Source organism: Schistocerca cancellata, chromosome 4 (genome assembly GCF_023864275.1).
Source record: "Schistocerca cancellata isolate TAMUIC-IGC-003103 chromosome 4, iqSchCanc2.1, whole genome shotgun sequence".
In the NCBI taxonomy this organism is placed as follows: domain Eukaryota; kingdom Metazoa; phylum Arthropoda; class Insecta; order Orthoptera; family Acrididae; genus Schistocerca; species Schistocerca cancellata.
The window spans coordinates 864,571,617-864,598,665 of record NC_064629.1 but is presented as its reverse complement, the minus strand read 5'-3'; the positions used below and the strand labels follow the sequence as shown (position 1 = coordinate 864,598,665).

General features: G+C 41.4%; 1 protein-coding gene across 1 annotated transcript in view; it reads left to right on the top strand.

Moving 5' to 3' along the window:
- Window positions 1-27,049, top strand: part of LOC126184477 (dynein axonemal heavy chain 7-like) — a 1,143,184-nt gene that overhangs the window by 266,518 nt on the left and 849,617 nt on the right. The window contains exons 16-17 of the mRNA XM_049926869.1: window positions 754-993; window positions 26,553-26,718. Of these exons, the coding sequence (XP_049782826.1) occupies window positions 754-993; window positions 26,553-26,718 (406 nt within the window). The remainder of the gene's footprint in view (window positions 1-753; window positions 994-26,552; window positions 26,719-27,049) is intronic.

Genomic DNA, 27,049 nt, shown 5'->3' with positions numbered 1-27,049 from the left:
GGCAACAGCTGAATAAACTCCTACATTTTGTGATTTCAATATCTCCACTTGATCACATTTCTCTGCCAAACTATTACATAAAGTTACCTCACCTGCCCTAAACTAACCTACCTCATTAACTAATAATTTCTGTAGCCTCAACTCTGGTGACACTCTGTGTCTCAGATTTTATCATTGTCTCGCCTTTACTCATTTTTGTAACTCAGAAGAACAAGGGGAAATAACATAAATTAATACAAACACACCTACTCGTGTTACTATCCTACTTCATCTGGTTAATCATGAGCCACCTGGATCTCGACATTGTCTAGCTATGTGCCCAAAACTGTTACAACAATTCACTGCTACTGATTCATCACAAGGGGCTGAATGACCAAATACGTTACACTGAATACAACGGACAGGCATCAACTGTTCATCCCTTGCATTACTCCTAAACTGCAACAAATCCGCTGACTTCTACGGTTTCACGAAGGTATCTCTCCTATAATATCTAGAAAGATATACACCTTTAATTCATAAACTGCTCATCTCTCTACTACGTAAATACTTTTTTTCCAAACCAGTATTGACAGCTTATTGCATATAACTATGTGTTTGATAAAGAAAAAAGAAAAAAATGACTTCAATGAAATGCTGTTTCATACACTAAACAAATTTGGTTTACAAACATTACTTTATCACTAATTTGAGGATAAAATGGGTTTTCCTTATCTCCTGTATTTTGAATGCTTGTTTTTCATATCATTCCAGTTCTTCATGGGCCTTGCTGCATCAGGAGCGTGGGTCTGCTTTGATGAATTTCACCGAATTAGTATGAACGTGTTGTCTGTTGTGGCACAAAAAATAATGTGCATTACTAAAGCACTGCAATCACAGTCCTCGAAATTTAATTTTGAAGGAACACAACTTCACCTAAGTCCTTCATGTTATATCTGTATCACTATGCACTCTGGTCAAGTAAACCGTCAGGAACTTCCCGACAACCTGAAGGTAAGCTGAGTATATTATAGTAATCTTTAAGAAATTTGAGGAGGCAATGCCTGCACACCTTAATGCTTTCGTAGCAAACTAAACAAAGATTAGAAGACATAGGTCTCAAATAGTGTGTTAATTTTTACATTGCACTTCAGGTAGCTCCATGGTTTAGTAGTTAAGTGCTAAATGATGGATCCAAAGGTCTTGGGTTCGATCTATAGTCATTCCGAGGATATTTATCTGTCACTTATCACTTCCTTTACTTCAGACAACATTTGTTAATGTGAAAAACACCGAGTTGTACTGTGGTTTGGAGTCCATGTTCAACTGCAGGTCCCCCTGTACTATGATCGGTCAATCAGTTCCAGGGTCAGAGAAAGGCAACAACATACTACCTCCAACAGGACCATACCTCTTAAAGACATGTGATGTTCAAAGAATCCTTTGTATTGATGACACCTGTACCTTGCTTCATTTATTATTTAGTCTACCTGCCCATAACTTGACAGATACTGAAGAAATAAACATAACATCAAGCTGGAAATATCACTAACAGCCTGTATTTTATTTACAGACTCCTTCTAAGTTACCCATAGCGCAAAAAATAACTCAGAGCAAGTTCATTAAAACTTGCCTATACATATTATTTCTGTTCAACAAAGGATGCGCTTATTATAGAATAAAATCAAAATTTTATTGTCTCGTTAATCTCCTATTTATTTATTAACTACTTGTAGCACATATCCATTATAAGTACGTCATCATTTACATCTACACAGATAGATACTGCCTAACTATACACAAATATATTTAATTTAAATAGATACAAAAACCCACTCACAGGGCGGCCGAAGTGGCCGAGCGGTTCTAGGCGCTACAGTCTGGAACCACGCGACCGCTACGGTCGCAGGTTCGAATCCTGCCTCGGGCATGGATGTGTGTGATGTCCTTAGGTTAGTTAGGTTTAAGTAGCTCTAAGTTCTAGGGGACTGATGACCACAGCGGTTAAGTCCCATAGTGCTCAGAGCCATTTGAACCATTTGAATACCTACTCACAGTATTTATAATCTTATGTTACATGTCTGTAAGCCTTATATGTCTATTCTGTTGTAGCAGTCACTAGCACACTGAAGGACGACAGTTCCAATTCCCGTCAAGCCATCTGGCTATAGGTTTTCCGTGACTTTCATCAAGAATCTCTGGGCAAGTGCAGGCATGCTTCCTTTGGAAAGAGTATGGCCGATTTCCTTCCTTTCGCGGCATTCCTAAAGTATCCATTCTTTTTAGCAACATGTTATGATTTACTGTGCCAAAAGTTTTGGTCAAACGGAGGAAGATGACAATTACATGGTCGCCTGTGTCTACTGCCCTAAGCAACATTTTGGAATTGAGCTATTGTTGCGTCTACGCTCTCTCCAAGTGTTAAACAAAGAAGTTCTTTATCCATATGACGGTATTTCGTTAAATGTCCCTTGAATCCATTTTTCGTGATGGGTTATATTACTATGTAAAAAGTTATACCATTGATTTGCTGTGTATGGGACACTTCAGTTTACAATTTTTCCTGAAGGTAAATCGTATAATTTAGGTACATTATACGAGGGTGTTCAATAAGCAATGCAACACATTTTTCTTCCGAAAGCAGGTTAGTTTTACTCACGATTCCAATGTACCGTATTATTCCCCACTCTTTTGGCTACAAAACCCCATTTTTCAACATAATCTCCGTTCAATGCGATGGCCTTGCCCCATCTTACTGGGATGACCTGCATGCCATGCATGATACAACCATTCTTCTGCTCCACGTCGGAGCCAATGTCTTCCTGCACCAATAACCTCCCCATCAACCACGTACGGCTTCCCGCGGAGTGCAGCCTTTATTCGGCCATACAGATGGAAGTCTGAAGGTATGTGGTTGGGTCTGTTGGGTGGATGAGGATAAATAGTCCAATGAAGTCTTTTGGACTCCTTTCGGGTGTGCAGACTTGTGTGAGGCCTTGCATTGTCATGCACAAGAAAAGTTCGCTTGCATTTTTGTGGCGACGTAAGTGCTGAAGTCGTTTCTTCAATTTCAGAAGGGTAACGCAATAGACTTCAGAGTTGTTCATTGCACCATGAGGAAGGACATCAAACAGAATAGCCCCATCAGAGTCCCAGAAGATCGTCACAATGACTTTACCAGCTGAGGGTGTGGCTTTGCACTTTTTCTTCGAAGGAGAGGTGGTGGGTGCCACTCCATGGACTGCAGCTTTGTTTCCGGTTCGAAGTGATGAACTCGTGTTCCATCACCTGCGACAATGTTCGATAAAAATTGTCACGATCAGTCTCGTAATGCACAAGCAATTCCTCACAGATGGTCCTTCGTTGCTTTTGTGGTCTTTAGCAAGGCGCGCCGGCCGAAGTGGCCGTGCGGTTAAAGGCGCTGCAGTCTGGAGCCGCAAGACCGCTACGGTCGCAGGTTCGAATCCTGCCTCGGGCATGGCTGTTTGTGATGTCCTTAGGTTAGTTAGGTTTAACTAGTTCTAAGTTCTAGGGGACTAATGACCTCAGCAGTTGAGTCCCATAGTGCTCAGAACCATTTGAACCATTTTTTTTTAGCAAGGCGGCGAGGAAGCCAGTGAGTACACATGATTGAATACCCCAACTGGTGGACGTTGTGTCAGCACTACCAACAGAGACGTCCATTTGTGCAGCGAGGTGTGTGATTGCGATCCGTCGATCAGCTCGAATGTGGACTGTCCACACGTCTCAGCATTGCGGGAGTCACAACTATGTGCAGCCAACTGGCAAGTGGGAAATTCGAGAGGTTTGCGCGACTCTGTTGCAATGACAGACGCCTCGCCCAACGACTCGCATTGTTCTTGTTCACTGCCAGGTCCCGTAGACATTCTGCAAGTGCCTATAAATTCTGTCATGCTCTAGTTTTCCACGAAAGGAGCCTCAAAGACAGCCCTCTGCTTGGAGCTCACCTCCGTTACAGACGCGTTTTTGATGGCTACGTAGAGCGCAGCCACTTATCGGAACCTCATGAAGCTCTAGTCTAATGGTTGAAGCTGCAATATTCCACGATGTCCCAACAAATTCAACATTTTTCAACCGAAACTGGCCTGGGAAAAAGGTCTTGCATTACTTATTGAATACCCTTCGTGTATTACCCTGAATACTGAAATTAATCTTAATTCAAAGCATTGAACTGAAGTTTTCATTTTATCCTTCACGAAAAGCGCTATCAGCATCTTAAAATTCTTACCAGTTAACACTATTTCTGTACAACATTGGTGTATTTATTCTTTTTACACTTGCAAAATCTATACATTGGAAGTTTCTGTCTTCTATTTCGTTATGGATTTTACGTTACAACAAGAGAGACGTGTGATTAGGTATCTAATCCGTAAGAGAGAAACATGAAATTTCATTTGTTTTTGATTTTATACATTTGTTATAATAAATTGTTCCCTTCAGATAATTCTGGATTGTTACATTAAAGGTAAATGATTCTGTAACATAAAACAGTTAAAAAATGACATTAAATATAGCTGAGGTAGACTACCTTTCTCCATTTTAAATTTGTAGGATAGCGTTGCCACTGTAGACACATACGTCTTTAACTGTTTGATCTGGAAATGAATGTGTAAATGTCATGACAGGTTTTAACATCTCAAAAAAAAATCCTGAAACTTCACAAAATCTTCTTATGTAAGCTGCTGGATTTTGTGAATATTTTTCAAGTATTTTGATTTCAACTTCTTTTTATTAAAGTCTGTTAGTTGAGTCTTCATTTATGACATTTTTAGTGGTATCTTATGAAGATATTACCACGATACAAGCTTTTTCCTTTTTTTTTTCTCTTTTCCATTCATGTCAAAGATAGAACTATAATAACGTGCGTCAGGTTTTCTGTTGCCTTCTATATACATTCTATAACTGCCATCTATGGAATTATTATTTCACATTTTGTGCTATTGTGTGCTTACACATTTAATAATATGTTGTTAGTTTTGAGCAAATTCTATGAGCATAAAATTGTATCTCTGTGTGCAAAATTGAAAGGATTGTCATTTATTTAATATTTTGTAAGAGGTACGAGCTCAGTATTTCGATACTTCGTTATGTGAAGCGCTACTAAAACACTGTGGATGGAGGTGAGGACACTCATTGTTGTGAATGAGCGGCGTATGGTACGCGAAACGTAGCTACATTATTTGATCAAAACTATCCGGACACATAGCTGAAAATGACTTACAATTTCGTGGTGCCCTCCATCGGTAATGCTGGAATTCAATATGGTGTTGGCCCACCCTTAGCCTTGATGATAGCTTCCACTGTCGCAGGAATACGTTCATTCCGATGCTGGAAGGTTTCTTGGGGAATGGCAGCCTATTCTTCACGGAGTGCTGCACTGAGGAGGGGTATCGATGTCGGTCGGTGAGGCCTGACACGAAGTCGGCGTTCCAAAACATCCCAAAGGTGTTCTATAGGATTCAGGTCAGGACTCGGTGCAGGCCAGTCCATTACAGGGATCTTATTGTCGTGTAACCACTCCGCCACAGGCTGTGCATTATGAACAGGTGCTTGATCGTGTTGAAAGATGCAATCGCCATGCCCGAATTGCTCTTCAATAGTGGGAAGCAAGAAGATGCTTAAAACATCAATGTAGGCCTGTGCTGTGATACATCCAGGCAAAGCAGAAAGGCGTGCAAGTCCCTTCCATGAAAAATACGACCAAACCATAACACCACCGTCTCCAAATTTTACTGTTCGCACTACACTCGTTGGCAGACGACGTTCACCGGGCATTCACCGTACCCACACACTGCCATCGGACCGCCACACTGTGTACCGTAATTCGTCACTTCATACAACGTTTTTCCACTGTTCAATCGTCCAATGTTTACGCTCCTTACACCAAGCGAGGCGTCGTTTGGCATTTACCGGCGTGATGTGTGGCTCAGGAGCAGCCGCTCGACCATGAAATCCAAGTTTTCTATCTCCCCTCTAACTGTCATAGTACTTGCAGTGTATCCTGTTGCAATTTGGAATTCCTGTGTGATATTCTGGATAGATATCTGCCTATTACACATTAAGACCCTCTTCAACTGTCGGCGGTCTCTGTCGGTCAACAGACGATGTCGGCCTGTATGCTTTTGTGCTGTACGTGTCCCTTAACGTTTCCACTTTATGATCACATCGGAAACAGTGGGCCTAGGGATGTTTAGGAGTGTGGAAATCTCGCGTACAGACATATGACGCAAGTGACACCCAATCACCTGACCACGTTCGACGTCCGTGAGTTCCGCGGAGGTCCCCATTCTGCTCTCTCACGATGTCTAATGACTACTGAGATCGCTGATATGGAGTACCTGGCAGTAGGTGGCAGCACAATGCATCTAATATGAAAAACGTATGTATTTAGTGGTGTCCGGATACTGTTGATCACATAATGTATATGAGAGAATATTCATTTATTTAGTGTGCAATACAAAATGACTCGCGGTAAGTAAAGTGTGTTTACTAATTGTTGCGGACTTGAGTCCAAAGACTGGCTTGATGCAGCTCTCCATACTACCCTAACCTGTGCAAGCCTCTTGATCTCCGAATAATTACTGCAACCTACACTCTTCTGAATCTGCTGACTGTATTCATCTCATGGTCTCCCTCTACAATTTTTACCCCTCACGCTTCCCTCCAATAATAAATTGGTGATCCCTTGATGTTTCAGAATGCGTCATATCAATGATTCCTTCCTTTAGTCAAGTCGTGCCACAAGTTTGTTGTCTCCGCAATTCTATTGAGTACCTCTTCATTAGTTACGTGATCTGCTATTCTTCAGCATACTTCTGTAGCACCATTTCACTTCCATACATGGATACGCTCCCGACAAATACCTTCAGAAAAGACTTCCTAAGTCTATACGTGATGTTAACAAATTTCTCCTCTTCAGAAACGCTTGTCTGATTTCCTAATCTAATTCCCTCAGCATCAACTGATTTATTTCGACTGTATTCCATTATCCTTGTTTTGCTTTTGTTGATGTTCATCTTATACCCTCCTTTCAAGACACTGTCCATTCCGTGCTCTTCCAACTCTTGTGCTGTCGCGACACAATTACAATGTCATCGGCAAACCTCAAAGTTTTTTTCTCCAGGCCCAGCTCCTCAATTTCTTTTTTTTTTTTTTTAATTTCTTCAGTTTCGATCTACAGTTCATAAGCAATAAATTGTGGTCAGAGTCCACATCTATCCCTGGATATGTCTTAAGCTTAAAATCTGGTTCCGTAATCTCTGTATTTCCATTATATAACAAATCCAAAACTTTCCAGTGTCGCCAGGCCTCATTCATTTATACAGCCTTCTTGCATGATTCTTAATCCATGTGCTAGCGGTGATTAAAATTACGCTTTGTGAAGAATTCTACCAGACTTCTTCCTCTTCCATTCCTTTCCCGCTGGCCATATTCATCGACTATTTTTCCTTCTCTTCCTTTTCCTACTATCGAATTGCAGTCCTCTATCTTTCTTGAATTATTACGTGAAGTGCTAGGAACAGACTATGAGATAAAAGCACTCTTTTTAGGTGGGCTTTTTTCCACGGTGCAGTTAACTATGGTTTCAACGTTTGCACGCAACGTGTGCTCTGTCTACAAGTTTCCGCTGAAGTGACATACGGACGGCAACGTACTGCATAAAACAGATTCTAAATGAACTGTTTTCTGTGGTGTTTTAAACTGCGATTAAGGAACTGAAGTGCGTTTTGGGAACTGGTTGTTATTACTCGTTTCGTATATTAGCTGCTATTGCTCTTCACAGTAAAACTTATACGCAGATAGCCACACATTGTCTGTGAATGAGAAGGCTTTTTCAAACGAATTACTTCTTGCGATGCAACGTACTGTGAACTGAACGCTTACACGTGTTGGTTGCTGTTACATGTCGCACTCATATTAATATGCACTGCTCCATATCTATAGTGTGAATTAAATGGCGTTTTCAAGTGAACTACCTTTAGTGCTGTAACGAATTGTGGATCGCACCCTTAACGTGTTATTTGTGTGCTGTTTACTATTCGCCACCCACCGCTGAATTGGTTTGTGGTATACCACACGCAGACTTCTAAGAAAAAGTCGTGCTATGTTAATATTTTTCGTTTTTGGTATGATACATAGACCACGAACCACGCGTTTAATAGAAATATGTGTTTAACGATTCAAATTTACCTTTAGTGATGCTGGTAAACAGCTTGGAATTCGTGACCGGCACTTTAGTTCCTCGGCGTAAAGAGCGACGACAGTAGCCAAACAGAAAGCTACAGACGTTTTTACTGCATCCTGATACGTCAACGTTCAAGAGCAGAGCTACGTTTACAGTATCGAGTACAGTCGACGCTTGTTGATCACGATATTCAGTTTGTCGACATGGGAAAACGATACGCCGACAATGTCTGTTAACTCTGAAGCTACTAAAAGACTTTCTCACCACATATAGTTATAAGTTGTTTAAACTCTCTCTCTCTCTCTCTCTCTCTCTCTCTATTTCTCTTGCAGCATCCGTATAATATTCTGTTTCTTGCCATCTTTGTCTTTCCTTGTATGTAAGTGTATATTTTTCAGTGCTTATAAGAATTACTCTTCTATTTGTGTGTATATTCAAACGTGACAAGCGTTTGTAATGTTGGCGCGAAGAATTAGTAGAACACGAGCGCCGTAGTGGGCGCGTTAGTTGTAGCCGATCAGCAGGCTGTTGCGTTTGGTTCGTTGGCTGATTGTGTGGAGGGGACAAAACAGGATTAAGGAAGAATGAGGAAGTCGGACACGCGCTTTCAAAGGAACCATCCCGGCATTTGCCTGAAGCGATTAAGGGAAATCACGGAAAATCTAAATGTGAGTCCAGTGTGCTAACCACTGCGCCACCACGCTCCATGTTGCGTTTGTTCCATTGTTAATGAATCAGGTTTCCTTCTTCATTACGGCAGTTTTTACGTCATAATGTCCGATTTTCCCTTTTCTGAAAGATCATTTCAACAAAATTTTCATCAAAATTTATGCATATTGTCCTTTAGGTCTGGCAGTCTAAAGTTCACCCAAATCCTTCTATCGCCAGTAAACTTACTTACATTGGAAAATTTTATTTCACTTGATGAAGCGATAGCCATTTAAAGGAACAGGGCTCTTATTTTACTGGTACTTGGTTGAACCAGAGACGTTGAAAAATTTGGTGCTGGACTGTGATTCGAATTAGTATCTCCTCTTTCGAGGATCTGAATCTCTCATAACAGTATAGTTCAATCATTTCGTTCCTTTTCCCAAGACTGCAATCTTCTCTACGTCGCCTCCAAAGGTAAGTATTTGGGTCCGAATCCTGATCCGGTACAAAAATCCTCCCAGGTGTGGGTGAAGCTCCGTAGTCTTCTCGGCCAGCTAAGATCAATAACTGTTCCAGATCTTGTCCTTAGGGGTCGTTTTTGTTCCAAAGTGTCGGTTCTTGCTGAACATCTTGCGACCTAGTTTGCTACAGCATCAGCTTCTTCCTCTTACGCAGCTAACTTTATAATGCATAAATAACTAGTTGAAGACATCGCCTACGTAAAACCATTGCCATGACGAATTATATAATGAACCTTTCGCTTACAGAACAGCTTCAGACTCTTGCCTTATCTCACAATAAGGCCTCAGGCCCTGATTATATGCATAATCCAACACCTGAATGTTACTCAAAGGCTACGTCTAATCAGGGTTTTCAATAGCATTTGACACGAAGGTGTCTTGCCTTTGCAATGGCGAGATAGTAATATGATCATCCCAATCCTTAAGCCAGGCAAAACTCAGCATCTCTCGATAGCTATCACACAATTAGCTCCACCAACGTACTCTGCAAACTCCGTTACATTAGCTCAGAAACATGACCAGATATCGGCTGCTGTGCAAACTGTAGAAGTAGATTTCAAAATTGTTACAACGATACTTTAAGTATACCTTGCGAGTAGTGACACTTTATATTTAACAAAATGTTTGCAGTTAACTCATGGAAGGACTGAAAATATTAATTTCTTAGATTGTTTTGAGGATGTATATTTCATTAGTGCTGTGTAGATCGTAAATCTATGTTAGGTTACATAATTAGATTTACTTTGTTGTTAACTACCTTGTTGTTAATAAATATGCTTAACAAAACCCACCTCTTTAGCTAGTAGAAAGAGCAAACATCCCAAACAAACTTACCTTTGTCTTGTGTACGGGCATGTGGTACGTGGGCTGGAGCACTGTGACACCTGCCTGCTTGACGTAGCAAAATACATACGTGACACTCACTTTCAATTGCACAAATGATGAAATCAGCTGCGTAAATTTGGAAATGATTGTTGTGGTAGATAAATAAAAGCAAAACTACTCTGTAAAAAAGGCATTGAAATAGAGTAGAAGCTGTTGCACCTTCATAAAGCAGCACATTAGAGAGAAGCACTTCCTGAAACGCACTTGTGCTTGGTACCAAAGCAGAGAGAAGGAATCAAAATACGAAGGACATTCAATAATTAAGGCAACACTTTTTTTTCTCTGCCAGTTTCGACTGAAAAGATGTGAAATTTGTTGTGGAACATCGTGGAATGTTCCCGCTTCAGGCTCTAGAATTTCATGAAGTTACGATAGCTGGCGGTGCTATACGTAGCCTTCATAATGGCTCCTGTAACGGAGGTGCGATTGAAGCAGAGAGCTGTCATTGAGTTTCTTTTAGTGGAAAACCAGAGCATCGCAGATATTCGCCGGTGGTTGCAGAATGTCTACGGAGACTTCATAGTGAAGAAAAGTACGGTGAGACGTTGGGCAAGGGGTCTGTTATCTTCGCAACAAGGTCGCGCAAACCTGTCCATCTCCCGCACACAACTGTGCCTCCTGCATTGTTGGAACGTGTGGACACTCTCATTCGAGGTGACTTCAGTGTGTTCGTCGTCACAAAAATGCAAGTGAACTTTTCCTTCTCCTTGACAACTCAAGGCCTCACATACGTCTACACACCTGAGAGAAGACCACAAAACGTCACTGGACTGTTCTTATCACCCACTCCACAGCCCGGATCTCCCATCTTCCGACTTCTATCTGTTCGGTCCAAAGAAGGATGCGCTCCACGGAAAGCAGAATGTAGATGATGGGGAGGTTATTGATGCAGCAAGGCGTTGCCTCGAACTTCGACCAATAAAGTGGTACCATGTGGACATAAAGGCCCTCTCAACAAGGTGGCGTAAGACGATCGTATTGAACGGAGATTATGTTGAAAAATAGGATTTTGTAGCCAAAAGAATGAGGAATAATACTGTGTATTGTAATCCCGAAAAAAACCAATCCACTTTCAGAAAAAAAATGTGTTCCATTACTTATTGAAGTCTTTCGTAATGTCAAGTGTGTCCCACAGAAGCTTTCCTCAGTACTTGTGAGGCAGAGTAAAATTCTATAACTTCCTACAACAATTAATAGACAAAGGGTACTGATAATGTTTAACCGGCCAAATCCCGTTGCAGATCACCACAATCAAAGCAACACTAAGAATCTGAATCCTTCCTTTTACCATTACTAACGTGATCATTTGTTTATTAGCGATTCTAAAATTGTTGTCAAGACGACACGCCAGCACGTAGGATGCTTAGCCATGTTAGAGAAATGTGGCAGGCTACTGTACTGTGCAGCCATTTGTAGCGCCTGTACATGGTTCGAGGAGATAACAGTCTTTATTCTGACCTCCTTGGCATAGCGGTACATCTGCGGCTGGGGTATCGTGAAGCAGGCTACGGTTCGTAAGCTGCTTTCGTGAAACACCCTGTCAAATAATTGCACTAATAATGGAGCTTCCCTGAGACTATTGGCGAAATAAGTTTCAAAAAATGTCAGCCGCAGTCCCTTCTGCTGTGTGCTGCATCATAAAACCTTCTGTCTGTCATCTGTTACAAAGCGACGGCCGGTGTGGCCGAGCGGTTCTAGACGCTTCAGTCTGGAACCGCTATGGTCGCAGGTTCAAATCCTGCCTAGGGCATGGATGTGTGTGATGTCCTTAGGTTACTTAGGTTTAAGTAGTTCTAAGTTCCAGGGGACTGATGACCTCAGATGTTAAGTCCCATAGTGCTCAGAGCCATTTGAACCTTTTTTTTTTTTTTTTTTTTGTTACAAGGCCATGTTAATTCTTCTGATAAGCTGCATACAGTCATAATTGTTAATTGACCTTTATACAAATAACTATCATCGAAAATTAAGAAAGCTCGTTCAGTCACATTATCATACCTCCCTTACTATTTTGCTCAAAAATATTAAACACGTGTACACTCTTTTACATATTCCCCCGGTTCTGCTAAATTGATAGTCTCATTCTTGTACCAAAGGAGCGTCCTCACAGATGTAATATTCCATAACATAGCCATCTACTAGAAGTAACAGAGCAGGAAATGTTTCAAAGCTTAGAGCTGAGAACCCGTCCAAGTGCTTCTTCATGTTGCGTGAGCTAGGGACTATGCCATCAAAATGGCTCTGAGCACTGTGGGACTTAACACCTAAGGTCATCAGTCCCCTAGAACTTGGAACTACTTAAACCTAACTAACCTAAGGACATCACACACATCCATGCCCGAGACAGGATTCGCACCTGCGACCGTAACGGTCGCGCGGTTCCAGACTGAAGCGCCTAGAACCGCTCGGCCACATCGGTCGGCTGACTCTTCATCAAGAAACACCTTAGTCACAGCAATAATGTCTCTCAGTTCTTTGGTCCTTAGTGCATTCGTCTGTGGATAAGTTCATCTGAACGTAATTAGTGACAACGTTTAGATACTAGTAAATTAGCCAATAAAACTGCCTAATAGAACGTGGAAGGTTTTCGTATTTTACCATACAACAGTAATTAGATTGCTATGCAGCAATATCCTTAAACATAGAATAGGGCAGGACGGTGTGTGGACTCGAACTTGGTGCTTCACTGTATCCCGTTATCACAGGTGGATGTTACTGTCCTGTTGTATATTTAAGAACTCTTGAGTAACCTCCCCTAATTCACTCTTCTTCGTATCAGTAATTTACATATCATTTCACACATGTACATTACAATATTAGCTGTACACACACAGTCAATAGGGTACACTGTAGTAAGTGATAGGAAGAAGTAGAGTGTTCAGTAGGGTTTTACGACTGTGGCGAATTGGCCAATATTGCACACAGAAGGATTTGGTAATGTTGGCAACACTCTAATAAATTAGGATGACTGTAACTTCTAATGTCTCGAAAAATAGCTGCGGCAATCAAGGGTTCCTTCAAATATCAAACTCACATTTTGGAAGACTATTGTATGAAAACAAGTTCAAAACATTCAGATTTATACACTAAATTTTTCCCTAAATCACTTAATGCAATTGCGTTGGTCGCCCTGTTGAAAAGGCCATAGCAGATTTCCTATCTTGTACTTGACCAATCTGAATTTTGCATCAGATGAATTCGCAATTGCGAATAATGATTACCATCAGCTGTAGAATAGAATAACGACTATGAAAATTTGTGCCGAACCGGGACCCGAACCCAGACTTCCCGCTTATCGTCACTGGTCGCCTTACCATTTTTTTTTTTTTTTTTGTAATCTCATTTTGTTCGCTTTCGTTCGTTGCACCTGGTCGGTGCGGACGTCGTAAGACATCCATTTATGTTCGTTGTTGATCGACTGACTCAGTTTTTTTATTACAGAGGGAACGTAACCCTTTGACCGAACACGCTGAGCTACCGTGCCGGCGACCATTTGGCTACCCGTGCATGACTCACGGCGACACCCAAGCTTCTATATGTCGTCCACCATACGTCTACGCTCTATACTCGCACATGCATTATGTGTATTCCCGTATAGATCACACGTTGTGCTTGAAAAGTCGTATGCCCGGTATCGGAAGATAACTGATGTGTTTCATAACGGCTGTGGTCGACGCAGTGCATTGTCGTCAGAATAACACAGGCACTGCTATATTGTAATCTGGGTTTTGCTTCATATGTAATTACCTCTTTATTTACTTGATATTAAACTTAAATCTTTCTTCCAAGAATGGTCTCCAACACATAACTTTACTGTAATCTTCCTTTGCAAGAACTGCTCTGAATAGATAATGTTATTAACCCTATTAGTAATTAACTGCAAAATCAGACAAATGTGATCTTTTGAAGCGTTTTCTAAAACTGTTTTTATCAAAGTAATTACTACCAAAATGACGAGACAAAATATCGCGTGAAATTTGCTTTTGGATAGGATCCACTTGGAGCAAACACAATTTTTCTTCTTTTACCTAGATGTGTTTCGCTGAGTTTATACCATCATCACTGTGTTTTGTAGCTTGTAAATAGTGACAGCGAAAGCTTAAAATATTTCGTTTTTCATACTGAATGTAGTGGGAAACCACACACACACACACACACACACACACACACACACACACACATATATATATATATATATATATATATATATATATATATATATATATATATACAGGGTGTTACAAAAAGGTACGGCCAAACTTTCAGGAAACATTCCTCACACACAAAGAAAGAAAAGATGTTATGTGGACGTGTGTCCGGAAACGCTTACTTTCCATGTTATAGCTCATTTTATGACTTCTCTTCAAATCACATTAATCATGGAATGGAAACACACAGCAACAGAACGTACCAGCGTGACTTCAAACACTTTGTTACAGGAAATGTTCAAAATGTCCTCCGTTAGCGAGGATACATACATCCACCCTCCGTCGCATGGAATCCCTGATGCGCTGATGCAGCCCTGGAGAATGGCGTATTGTATCACAGCCGTCCACAATACGAGCACGAAGAGTCTCTACATTTGGTACCGGGGTTGCGTAGACAAGAGCTTTCACATGCACCCATAAATGAAAGTCAGGAGGGTTGAGGTCAGGAGAGCGTGGAGGCCATGCAATTGGTCCGCCTCTACCAATCCATCGGTCACCGAATCTCTTGTTGAGAAGCGTACGAACACTTCGACTGAAATGTGCAGGAGCTCCATCGTGTATGAACCACATGTTGTGTCGTACTTGTAAAGGCACATGTTCTAGCAGCACAGGTAGAGTATCCCGTATGAAATCATGATAATGTGCTCCATTGAGCGTAGGTGGAAGAACATGGGGCCCAATCAAGACATCGCCAACAATGCCTGCCCAAACGTTCACATAAAATCTATGTTGATGACGTGATTGCACAACTGCGTGCGGATTCTCGTCAGCCCACACATGTTGATTGTGAAAATTTACAATTTGATCACGTTGGAATGAAGCCTCATCCGTAAAGAGAACACGTGCACTGAAATGAGGATTGACACATTGTTGGATGAACCATTCGCAGAAGTGTACTCGTGGAGGCCAATCAGCTGCTGATAGTGCCTGCACACGCTGTACATGGTACGGAAACAACTGGTTCTCGCGTAGCACTCTCCATACAGTGACGTGGTCAACTTTACCTTGTACAGCAGCAACTTCTCTGACGCTGACATTAGGGTTATCGTCAACTGCACGAAAAATTGCCTCGTCCATTGCAGGTGTCCGCGTCGTTCTAGTTCTTTCCCAGTCGCGAGTCAGGCTGGAATGTTCCGTGCTCGCTAAGACGCCAATCAATTGCTTCGAACGTCTTCCTGTCGGGACCCCTTCGTTCAGGAAATCTGTCTCGATACAAACGTACCGCGCCACGGCTATTGCCCCGTGCTAATCCATACATCAAATGGGCATCTGCCAACTCCGCATTTGTAAACATTGCACTGACTGCAAAACCACGTTCGTGATGAACACTAACCTGTTGATGCTACGTACTGATGTGCTTGATGCTAGTACTGTAGAGCTATGAATAGCATGTCAACACAAGCACCGAATTCAACATTACCTTCCTTCAATTGGGCCAATTGGCGGTGAATCGAGGAAGTACAGTACATACTGACGAAACTAAAATGAGCTCTAACATGGAAATTAAGCGTTTCCGGACAGATTTCCACATAACATCTTTTCTTTATTTGTGTGTGAGGAATGTTTCTTGAAAGTTTGGCCGTACCTTTTTGTAACACCCTGTATATATATGGGGGAAACCAGATGACGCTATGGTTGGCTCGCTAGATGGCGCTGCCATAGGTCAAATGGATATCAAATGCGTTTTTTTTTTAAATAGGAACCTCCATTTTTATTACACATTCGTCTAGTACGTGAAGAAATATGAATGTTTTAGTTGGACCACTTTTTTCGCTTTGTGATAGGTGGCGCTGTAATAGTCACAAACATATGGCTCACAATTTTAGACGAACAGTTGGTAACAAGTAGGTTTTTTTAAATTAAAATACAGAACGTAGGTACGTTTGAACATTTTATTTCGGTTGTTCCAATGTGATAAATGTACCTTTGTAAACTTATCCTTTCTGAGAACGCATGCTGTTACAGCGTGATTACCTGTAAATAGCACATTAATGCAATAAATGCTCAAAATGATGTCCGTCAACCTCAATGCATTTGGCAATACGTGTAACGACATTCCTCTCAGCAGCCAGTAGTTCGCCCTCCGTAAATCGCACATGCATTGACAATGCGCTCACGCATGTTGTCAGGCGTTGTCGGTGGATCACGATAGCAAATATCCTTCAACTTTCTCCACAGAAAGAAATCCGGGTGAACGTGCGGGCCATAGTCTGGTGCTTCGACGACCAATCCACCTGTCATGAAATATGCTATTCAATACCACTTCAACCGCACGCTAATTATGTGCCGGACATCCATCATGTTTGAAGTACATCGCCATTCTTTCATGCGGTGAAACGTAGTAATATCGGTAGAACATTACGTAGGAAATCACCATACACTGCACCATTTAGGTTTCCATCGATAAAATGGGGGCCAATTATCCTACCTCCCATAATGCCGCACCATACATTAACCCGCCAAGGTCGCTGATATTCCACTTCTCGCAGCCATCGTGGATTTTCCGTTGCCCAATAGTGCATATTATGCCGGTTTATTTTACCGCTGTTGGTGAATGATGCTTCGTCGCTAAATAGAACGCGTGCAAAAAATCTGTCATCGTCCCGTAATTTCATTTGTGCCCAGTGGCAGAACTGTACACGACGTTCAAAGTCGTCGCCATGTAATTCCTGGTACATAGAAATATGGTACGGGTGCAATCGATGTTGATGTAGCATTCGCAAAACCGACGTTTTTGAGATTCCATATTCTCGCGCAATTTGTCTGCTACTGATGTGCGAATTAGCCACAACAGCAGCTAAAACACCTACTTGGGCATCATCATTTGTTGCTGGTCGTGGTTGATGTTTTACATGTGGCTGATCGCTTCCTGTTTCCTTAAATAACGTAACTATCCGGCGAACGGTCCCGACACTTCGATGATGTCGTCCAGGATACCGAGCAGCATACATATCACACGCCCGTTGGGCATTCTGATCACAATAGCCATACATCAACACGATATCGACCTTTTCCGCAATTGGTAAACGGTACTTTTTAACCCTGGTAATGTATCACGAAGCAAATACCGTACGCACTGGCAGAATGTTGCGTGATACCACGTACTTATACGTTTATGACTATTACAGCGCCATTTATTACAAAGCGAGAAAAGGGGTCCAACGAAAACATTCATATTTCTTTACGTACTGCACGAATGGGTAATAAAAAAATGGGGGTTCCTATTTTTAAAAAACGCAGTTGATATTCATTTGACCTATGGCAGCGCCATCTAGCGAGCCAACCATAGCGCCATCTGGTTTCCCCCTTCAAGCTAGACGAGTTTCGTTCTTTGTAGTTTTTTCATTTGATGCTTATTTCGTGAGATACTTGGCCCGGTCACTATCAATGGAGAGAGAGAGAGAGAATAAAATAATGCCAGCTATATCTTTCCCAATCGTAATTTTTCAACATTAGTAACTTTCTACATTAAGGTCTCTATGCTTGTAGATGAAAAACTATGAAAGAAAAACAAATGTAATGCAAAACATAAGAAAACACAAATACCATAGCATGTGTAATAATATTTATATAAAAGGCTTTTTCTGTTTCCAAATTTCTGAAGACTTCTTAAAAGCCGAAATTTAGATATGTACAGAAAGTAAAGGCCAATTTTACAGTTATTTAACAGAAAGAAAACTAAAAAAATACACAATGATGATTCTGTAACTTCAGTTAAATATGTCAGGGTAAGAGAACAGTACGGCATTTGCTCAAGGTGGGTTACAAATTTATTTGTAAGCATATACACACACACAAGAGCTTCCATCCCAAGATGAATCTTGTGAAATTGTTATACAAGCTTTTTCAGGAAGTTGTCCTCAACAAGTTTCTCAAGAAGCTATTCATGACAGATATATATTAAATTGATAACTTAAGAAAACTTCACAAAACAAGTACACTAAAAACCATTTTAGTGAATGACTTGTTTCGACAGAAGTATGCTGCTATCATCAGAACTGCAAAAGGATGAACAGAAGCTGACATGAAAATATTTTACAATTATGATATTACAACTTGATAAACTATCTACTTATTTAACTTGTGGAATTATAACATATGTCATGCTTTAAAAATTTTACAATATATTGTCCATCAGTGTTGCAAGTCGCCCCACATTGCATGTGCACTTCCCACTACCATGAAGATCACTACACGTTAGAACGTCAAATATAAAAGTATGGTCTACAAACAGAAACACAACTACATTCTGCCTATTACAAGTGTTCATGTTCGCCACTATTTGGCAACTGACAGAGAAGTGGTGTAAACACAACGACCACCATGTATGTCCACCAGCTGACACTGTGTCAGTTCACTGGATTGTCGTCTTGTATATAGCATAAAACATAGTTACATAATTCCATGTAATTGGTAATACATAATTAAGGACCATTTTTATTTACAGTAGTATACAGTCAAACTCAGAGAAATATCGAAATTTATGTATAATTAATCTATGTACCTTTGATAGCTTTATAGGATAAAATATGTATGACACACGTTAGGGAGCAAGAACTGTGCTGGCAATATGCTAAATGTAGATAGAAATTTAAAAAGAAATTCTTGAGGCAGGATGTTGGTATTCTGCTGTACTCTATATTATGTTTATAATTTACATCTGAATGTCCATAGTTATATTTCGAATTTCATATCATAATGTCTAGACAATATACTTTTGTTTTTTATTTTCCAAAAAAAGTGCAATCACACATTATCATAAACAGATCACCATTAAAAAAGTAGCAATCTTATATCATTTTAACAATGGTATTACCATGTTTATCTATATTGCGTACTACATCGCCTAATATATCTGTTCTCAAGGGGGATATGAGTGAAATAATGTTCTTCATGATCTATCTCATGAAATGGAATTAAAATAAGGTAGACTTGTACTTAGAATTTATACAGAAAATAATATAAATGGGGGTACAGATATCGAAAGTATAGAACAAAAGCAAAACAAAACAATAATTCAGTCAACCGTCACTATGCCACTTGGTGGATGTACATTATGTTCGTTGTGTTTACATCACTTTTCTGTCAGTTGTCATCTGGTGGTGAATATGAACACCTGTAACCAGCAGAATACATAATATCTTCATATCTGACATACCAATATGTAGTGATCTTCATGGTAATGGGAAGCGCATATGTAATGTGGACTGACTTGCAACACCGATGGACAATATATTGTAAAAATTTTAAATCGCAAGGTATGTTATAATTCCATGGGTCATGTGACAAGACAGCTTATCAAGTTGTAATAACAGTATATTAAAATATTTTCACGTCAATGTCTGTTTCTGTTCCTCCCCTTCTAGGTCTGGTGATGACAGCATAGGTCTGTAGGGTTAAGGTTAGGTGGTTTCTTATTCTATGACTGAACACAACTGTGTAAGCTGTAATGACATTGTTTAATATTGCAATTTTGTCATGGAAATACACTCCTGGAAATGGAAAAAAGAACACATTGACACCGGTGTGTCAGACCCACCATACTTGCTCCGGACACTGCGAGAGGGCTGTACAAGCAATGATCACACGCACGGCACAGCGGACACACCAGGAACCGCGGTGTTGGCTGTCGAATGGCGCTAGCTGCGCAGCATTTGTGCACCGCCGCCGTCAGTGTCAGCTAGTTTGCCGTGGCATACGGAGCTCCATAGCAGTCTTTAACACTGGTAGCATGCCGCGACAGCGTGGACGTGAACCGTATGTGCAGTTGACGGACTTTGAGCGAGGGCGTATAGTGGGCATGCGGGAGGCTGGGTGGACGTACCGCCGAATTGCTCAACACGTGGGGCGTCAGGTCTCCACAGTACATCGATGTTGTCGCCAGTGGTCGGCGGAAGGTGCACGTGCCCGTCGACCTGGGACCGGACCGCAGCGACGCACGGATGCACGCCAAGACCGTAGGATATTACGCAGTGCCGTAGGGGACCGCACCGCCACTTCCCAGCAAATTAGGGACACTGTTGCTCCTGGGGTATCGGCGAGGACCATTCGCAACCTTCTCCATGAAGCTGGGCTACGGTCCCGCACACCGTTAGGCCGTCTTCCGCTCACGCCCCAACATCGTGCAGCCCGCCTCCAGTGGTGTCGCGACAGGCGTGAATGGAGGGACGAATGGAGACGTGTCGTCTTCAGCGATGAGAGTCGCTTCTGCCTTGGTGCCAATGATGGTCGTATGCGTGTTTGGCGCCGTGCAGGTGAGCGCCACAATCAGGACTGCATACGACCGAGGCACACAGGGCCAACACCCGGCATCATGGTGTGGGGAGCGATCTCCTACACTGGCCGTACACCACTGGTGATCGTCGAGCTGACACTGAATAGTGCACGGTACATCCAAACCGTCATCGAACCCATCGTTCTACCATTCCTAGACCGGCAAGGGAACTTGCTGTTCCAACAGGACAATGCACGTCCGCATGTATCCCGTGCCACCCAACGTGCTCTAGAAGGTGTAAGTCAACTACCCTGGCCAGCAAGATCTCCGGATCTGTCCCCCATTGAGCATGTTTGGGACTGGATGAAGCGTCGTCTCACGCGGTCTGCACGTCCAGCACGAACGCTGGTCCAACTGAGGCGCCAGGTGGAAATGGCATGGCAAGCCGTTCCACAGGACTACATCCAGCATCTCTACGATCGTCTCCATGGGAGAATAGCAGCCTGCATTGCTGCGAAAGGTGGATATACACTGTACTAGTGCCGACATTGTGCATGCTCTGTTGCCTGTGTCTATGTGCCTGTGGTTCTGTCAGTGTGATCATGTGATGTATCTGACCCCAGGAATGTGTCAATAAAGTTTCCCCTTCCTGGGACAATGAATTCACGGTGTTCTTATTTCAATTTCCAGGAGTGTACATTCTTTTATACAGTATACAATGTGACAACGTTAAGACAGTTGTCAAAATGAAGCATCTCAGCCTCTGAAAGTGAACTAATCCTAAACACAACAGTATTAAACTGTAACTCTCAGTAAGCTAAATAATCCTAGACACAATGATATTAAATTTTAACTAGAAGTTTCTTCACAAAATTATTCTTATGATTACGTTATAATATGGCCAGTACTACGATAAATCATCTGATTACGGTTCAAAGTTCGGTACTATTTTTAGGATGACAATCAAGTCTACAGAGGGTGGTTTTTTTTGTGACGAGTCGAACAAAAGTTTACCCAAGGTCGCTCTAGTTTACAGTTGACACAAGCTGGTGAACCAACAAGTTTACGCCTCTGCACGCGGTATTCACCTTAGCTGCTATGAGTTGTCATCTGCATGGCCGATCTCGCCCACTGAAATTCCTATAAAATCTAATTAAGCCTTTGCTAAATTTTCCAGCAGAAACTCTCCCTACGTTTCTCGGCACCCGAAAAAACGTGAACTCAACCCTAGTCTCAGACTATGGCGATATACACGTGCATGGCTGGAGCAGCGTGCATATTATAATGCCCTCTCAGTTCTCACCAGAACAATTAACTACTTGGCTGGTTCGTTTCTTTACAGTTGGAGCTCAACAATGCTACAGCTAATTACTAGGTGGAGGTCAGCAGCTGTGAACGTAGTGTTCGCAGAAATATCTCCTCTGCGTCATACAGATCATTATGCACTCTGTTCTGCACTTGAAGCCAGATCAGAGAAGAGTCCAAAAAATTTCGCTGTCGTCTTTCTCATAGACAAACTCTCTCCCCATCTCGGTTCTTTCGTTCTCCACGTCACGGCTTTTTCTGTTCAATAGGAGCATTCCTCTTATTTTGTGGAAACTCTCTCTATGAATCGCAAGGGTCCGGCCATTGAAATGCGTCGAAATCTTTTCACTTTACTCTTTCCTGATGCGTTTCCGCCAATCGGACGTTTTGTGCCTGCTCGAGACGCCTAAAAAGTTACATGTGTCTATCCTGTGTGTACCACTCGCAGTTCACGTGATCGAATGCGTCACTGGTTTTCTTTGTATCCATTTGGAATACTGAAACACAGTTTTCAAAAGCTTCTTTCTGTCCTACTTCCGGTGGCCCATTATTTGCCCCCTGCAGTATGCATCACCTGTCCGGTCAATGACTCTCGCTGCGGGGTACGCCCCTTAAGTGCTTTCTATAGTGCCTCCCGGGGTGCGGCCTCTGCATCTGCCCGTGCTGGCTTCCACACAAAAAGTTTCCTCTTGCTGTTTGTTTCACCTTCTGCTCATTGACATCCATTATATAGGAATGGTGTGTTAATACCGTTGATTGAGTGTCATCCCTTTTGCATTACTTACTTATAGGCAAATCTGCTCATTACTGCTGTAGTAAGTTAGGTGTCACACTCACCTTCCCGTTATGATGTATGAACTCTTACGTAAGGTGCCCTTCATTTATTCTGCCACCTTACAGTTCTGCCGAAATCGGTCATCCGATATAATGCTTTTTTAGTAGTCTTGGCTTGGGAAGTTTTCTTCAATTATCATACTTTGCAGATTGTCTTCATACTGACAATGTCAGGAATATACATATATATTAAACTAGTTGTACATTTCTTAGGTTGAATACAGCACAGACATACAAATGCACATGACACATACAATAATTTACATTTATTTGCAACTTTATTTCCAGATCTTTATACTTTTTAGGCATTCTTTGACACATTTGACTGTAATACATACATGCAGGTGATAAAATCTGTCTCATTATTTAGTACGCTGTACGCTGTAAAATGGTTCTTAGACTAGTTAATCGTTTGTAAAGAATGATAGATATACATGTTGCGTTTCATCAGACCTAATTGTTTCTCCATTGTTAAATATCTGCTATCACTTTCTCACATTTCTTTCATTTATTACTGTATCAATGAATGAAAGTAAGTGACTGCCATGTTTGCAAGCATAGGTTCTGAAAACTCTTATCATACCAAATTCATCTTATAATTATCCAACATGGTATCTCAGAACCCATGTACGGAAGTAATCGATTGAATTTGCTGTTGCTAGGTTTCCAGCTACTTTTCATTTCAGAACCTCATTGACACTTCCTATATCAAATACATACTCACACAGAATGATAAACTATCTTCATGACTAGACTGGCAGCTTGTTTACAGGCAGCACATAGTATGTCGCCCTAGCTATAGAGCCTTTTACAGACACTGCAGTAATTTGGGGGTATACCCCTGTTAAATAATGACTTGGAATGTATTACTTTCATTAAAAGGAATATGTACTGCTACCTGATGCACCAATCCTAGGAACATTTTTCTATGGACATTCTTAACTATTCCATATAAAGGCAAGTAAAATAGGTCCATATTATCTGCCCACTATTACTCATTTGAAATTATCGTAGCTAAGTTCTTTCGTTTATTAATATTAATGTTATTATTATTATCATTATTAATCAGTGTTTTGTCACTGTTCACTCAATAGAACGATGTGTTCCATCAGCATGTGATCTAACAGAATAAAAATAAAATAATTATAAATTAACATGTCACTATGATTTTACAATCAATTGTGCTTCTGCACACATTTTGTTCATTATATCTGTATGTTGTCAATTATGACTTTCCTGCCAACTACACTGTGATAACTAATAAAATGGTAATTTATGTCATGGAACTTAGTGTCTTTTGAGTACTTTTGAGTACTAGACTTTAATTCATTTATTTCAGCATTGGTGTGATGACTGAATCTTGTTTGAATTGATGAAAAAACTTTATGTTTAATATGTTTCTAAAACAAAAAATGAGGAAAAAAGCCCTAGTCTGATTTAACTGATTCATCATTAGTGCTCTCACTGCTGTCTCCATGACATAATATGCTGATTTCTATTTTCTTTTCTCGAGTAAGGTATTACATTTTGTTACTTCTGTTGCTGAGTAGTAACCTTAGTAATCTCCTGTTCATCTTTATATGTTTTCATTAATGATTATGACTGTGATTTATGTTCTTTATACTTCCACATTCCACACTCACTCTCTCTTTTAATGACAAATTATAGAAATAAATAAGAAACGTTTTTCAGTTACACAAAAAATTTTCTGAGATTTATTTTTCTTTCAATCTTAATCAGCACCAACCTGGTGATAATGGTACCATTCTGTAATTATTGATATTTACAGTATATTTTTAATGAAGCTAATTTAATCAAAATTGATGATTTATGACTGACCTTTTATTTTCCAGTTCCTTAATGCTATTTCTTTTCTAGTGGAATTCCTTTCCTTTAAATGTGGTTGTTTCAATACTCCAGGGTTTCTTCTACAATTTCTAGGCCGTACTGGCATACTATTATCTTCCAACGAAATAAGCATACTCTAAAATAAGTTTTACAAAAATTATAGTTGTGCTTTCATCAGGACATTACAATATGCAACAGATACTGCCAAACATATAGTATAACAGTTGCATTAATATACACTCCTGGAAATGGAAAAAAGAACACATTGACACCGGTGTGTCAGATCCACCATACTTGCTCCGGACACTGCGAGAGGGCTGTACAAGCAATGATCACACGCACGGCACAGCGGACACACCAGGAACCGCGGTGTTGGCCGTCGAATGGCGCTAGCTGCGCAGCATTTGTGCACCGCCGCCGTCAGTGTCAGGCAGTCTGCCGTGGCATACGGAGCTCCATCGCAGTCTTTAACACTGGTAGCATGCCGCGACAGCGTGGACGTGAACCGTATGTGCAGTTGACGGACTTTGAGCGAGGGCGTATAGTGGGCATGCGGGAGGCCGGGTGGACGTACCGCCGAATTGCTCAACACGTGGGGCGTCAGGTCTCCACAGTACATCGATGTTGTCGCCAGTGGTCGGCGGAAGGTGCACGTGCCCGTCGACCTGGGACCGGACCGCAGCGACGCACGGATGCCCGCCAAGACCGTAGGATCCTACGCAGTGCCGTAGGGGACCGCACCGCCACTTTCCAGCAAATTAGGGACACTGTTGCTCCTGGGGTATCGGCGAGGACCATTCGCAACCGTCTCCATGAAGCTGGGCTACGGTCCCGCACACCGTTAGGCCGTCTTCCGCTCACGCCCCAACATCGTGCAGCCCGCCTCCAGTGGTGTCGCGACAGGCGTGAATGGAGGGACGAATGGAGACGTGTCGTCTTCAGCGATGAGAGTCGCTTCTGCCTTGGTGCCAATGATGGTCGTATGCGTGTTTGGCGCCGTGCAGGTGAGCGCCACAATCAGGACTGCATACGACCGAGGCACACAGGGCCAACACCCGGCATCATGGTGTGGGGAGTGATCTCCTACACTGGCCGTACACCACTGGTGATCGTCGAGGGGACACTGAATAGTGCACGGTACATCCAAACCGTCATCGAACCCATCGTTCTACCATTCCTAGACCGGCAAGGGAACTTGCTGTTCCAACAGGACAATGCACGTCCGCATGTATCCCGTGCCACCCAACGTGCTCTAGAAGGTGTAAGTCAACTACCCTGGCCAGCAAGATCTCCGGATCTGTCCCCCATTGAGCATGTTTGGGACTGGATGAAGCGTCGTCTCACGCGGTCTGCACGTCCAGCACGAACGTTGGTCCAACTGAGGCGCCAGGTGGAAATGGCATGGCAAGCCGTTCCACAGGACTACATCCAGCATCTCTACGATCGTCTCCATGGGAGAATAGCAGCCTGCATTGCTGCGAAAGGTGGATATACACTGTACTAGTGCCGACATTGTGCATGCTCTGTTGCCTGTGTCTATGTGCCTGTGGTTCTGTCAGTGTGATCATGTGATGTATCTGACCCCAGGAATGTGTCAATAAAGTTTCCCCTTCCTGGGACAATGAATTCACGGTGTTGTTATTTCAATTTCCAGGAGTGTATATTAAGGTTTGGTGTGCTAGCTGTACAAATAATGTTATATTGACCTGTATTATGGAATGTGCATATAACTAACCAGTCATATAACCGTTCTGTTTATTATATAGAGCAATTATATTAACATATGTGTAGTGTATAACATAAAATTTTCAACATGTAATTCATAAATATTTGATTAAATATAAAACATTTTCATTAAATTGTTTTCATTGTAACACAAACATGGCATATGTTACTACTTTCAGATACTGTTTCGTACTATCGCAATGACTTTACCAGACAGAGTATTGGTGACTGAAATATGTCTGTACTCCCATGGCTTTTTGGCTGCTAGAATGCTTTCAGAGAAAATTGTGACTACATATAGGTTATGTTCTGAACTCCTGTCTTCTCAGAACCATTATGATTATGGTAAGAGTAATTAAACATTTTTATCTGCTATATAATTATCTCATTTACATGTGTTAGACAGATTTTAAGATATAGAGCCTTAATTAAATAAGTTTATTAGTTTTATTTTCCATAAATTTAGATACATTTTTTAAGTATCTATTATTTTATTCTAATATTTGATGCATTTGATGAGAGTGGTGCACTAGTGCTGTATTTATTTCCTACTAAAAATAAGTTAGTAATTACATACTCTATTAGCATATTGATGGCTACTATACTTCAGTGGGCTATTCACTCCTAACATTAAATCTTAAATTTTGTTCACATTTGAAATTTATTTTTATATGAT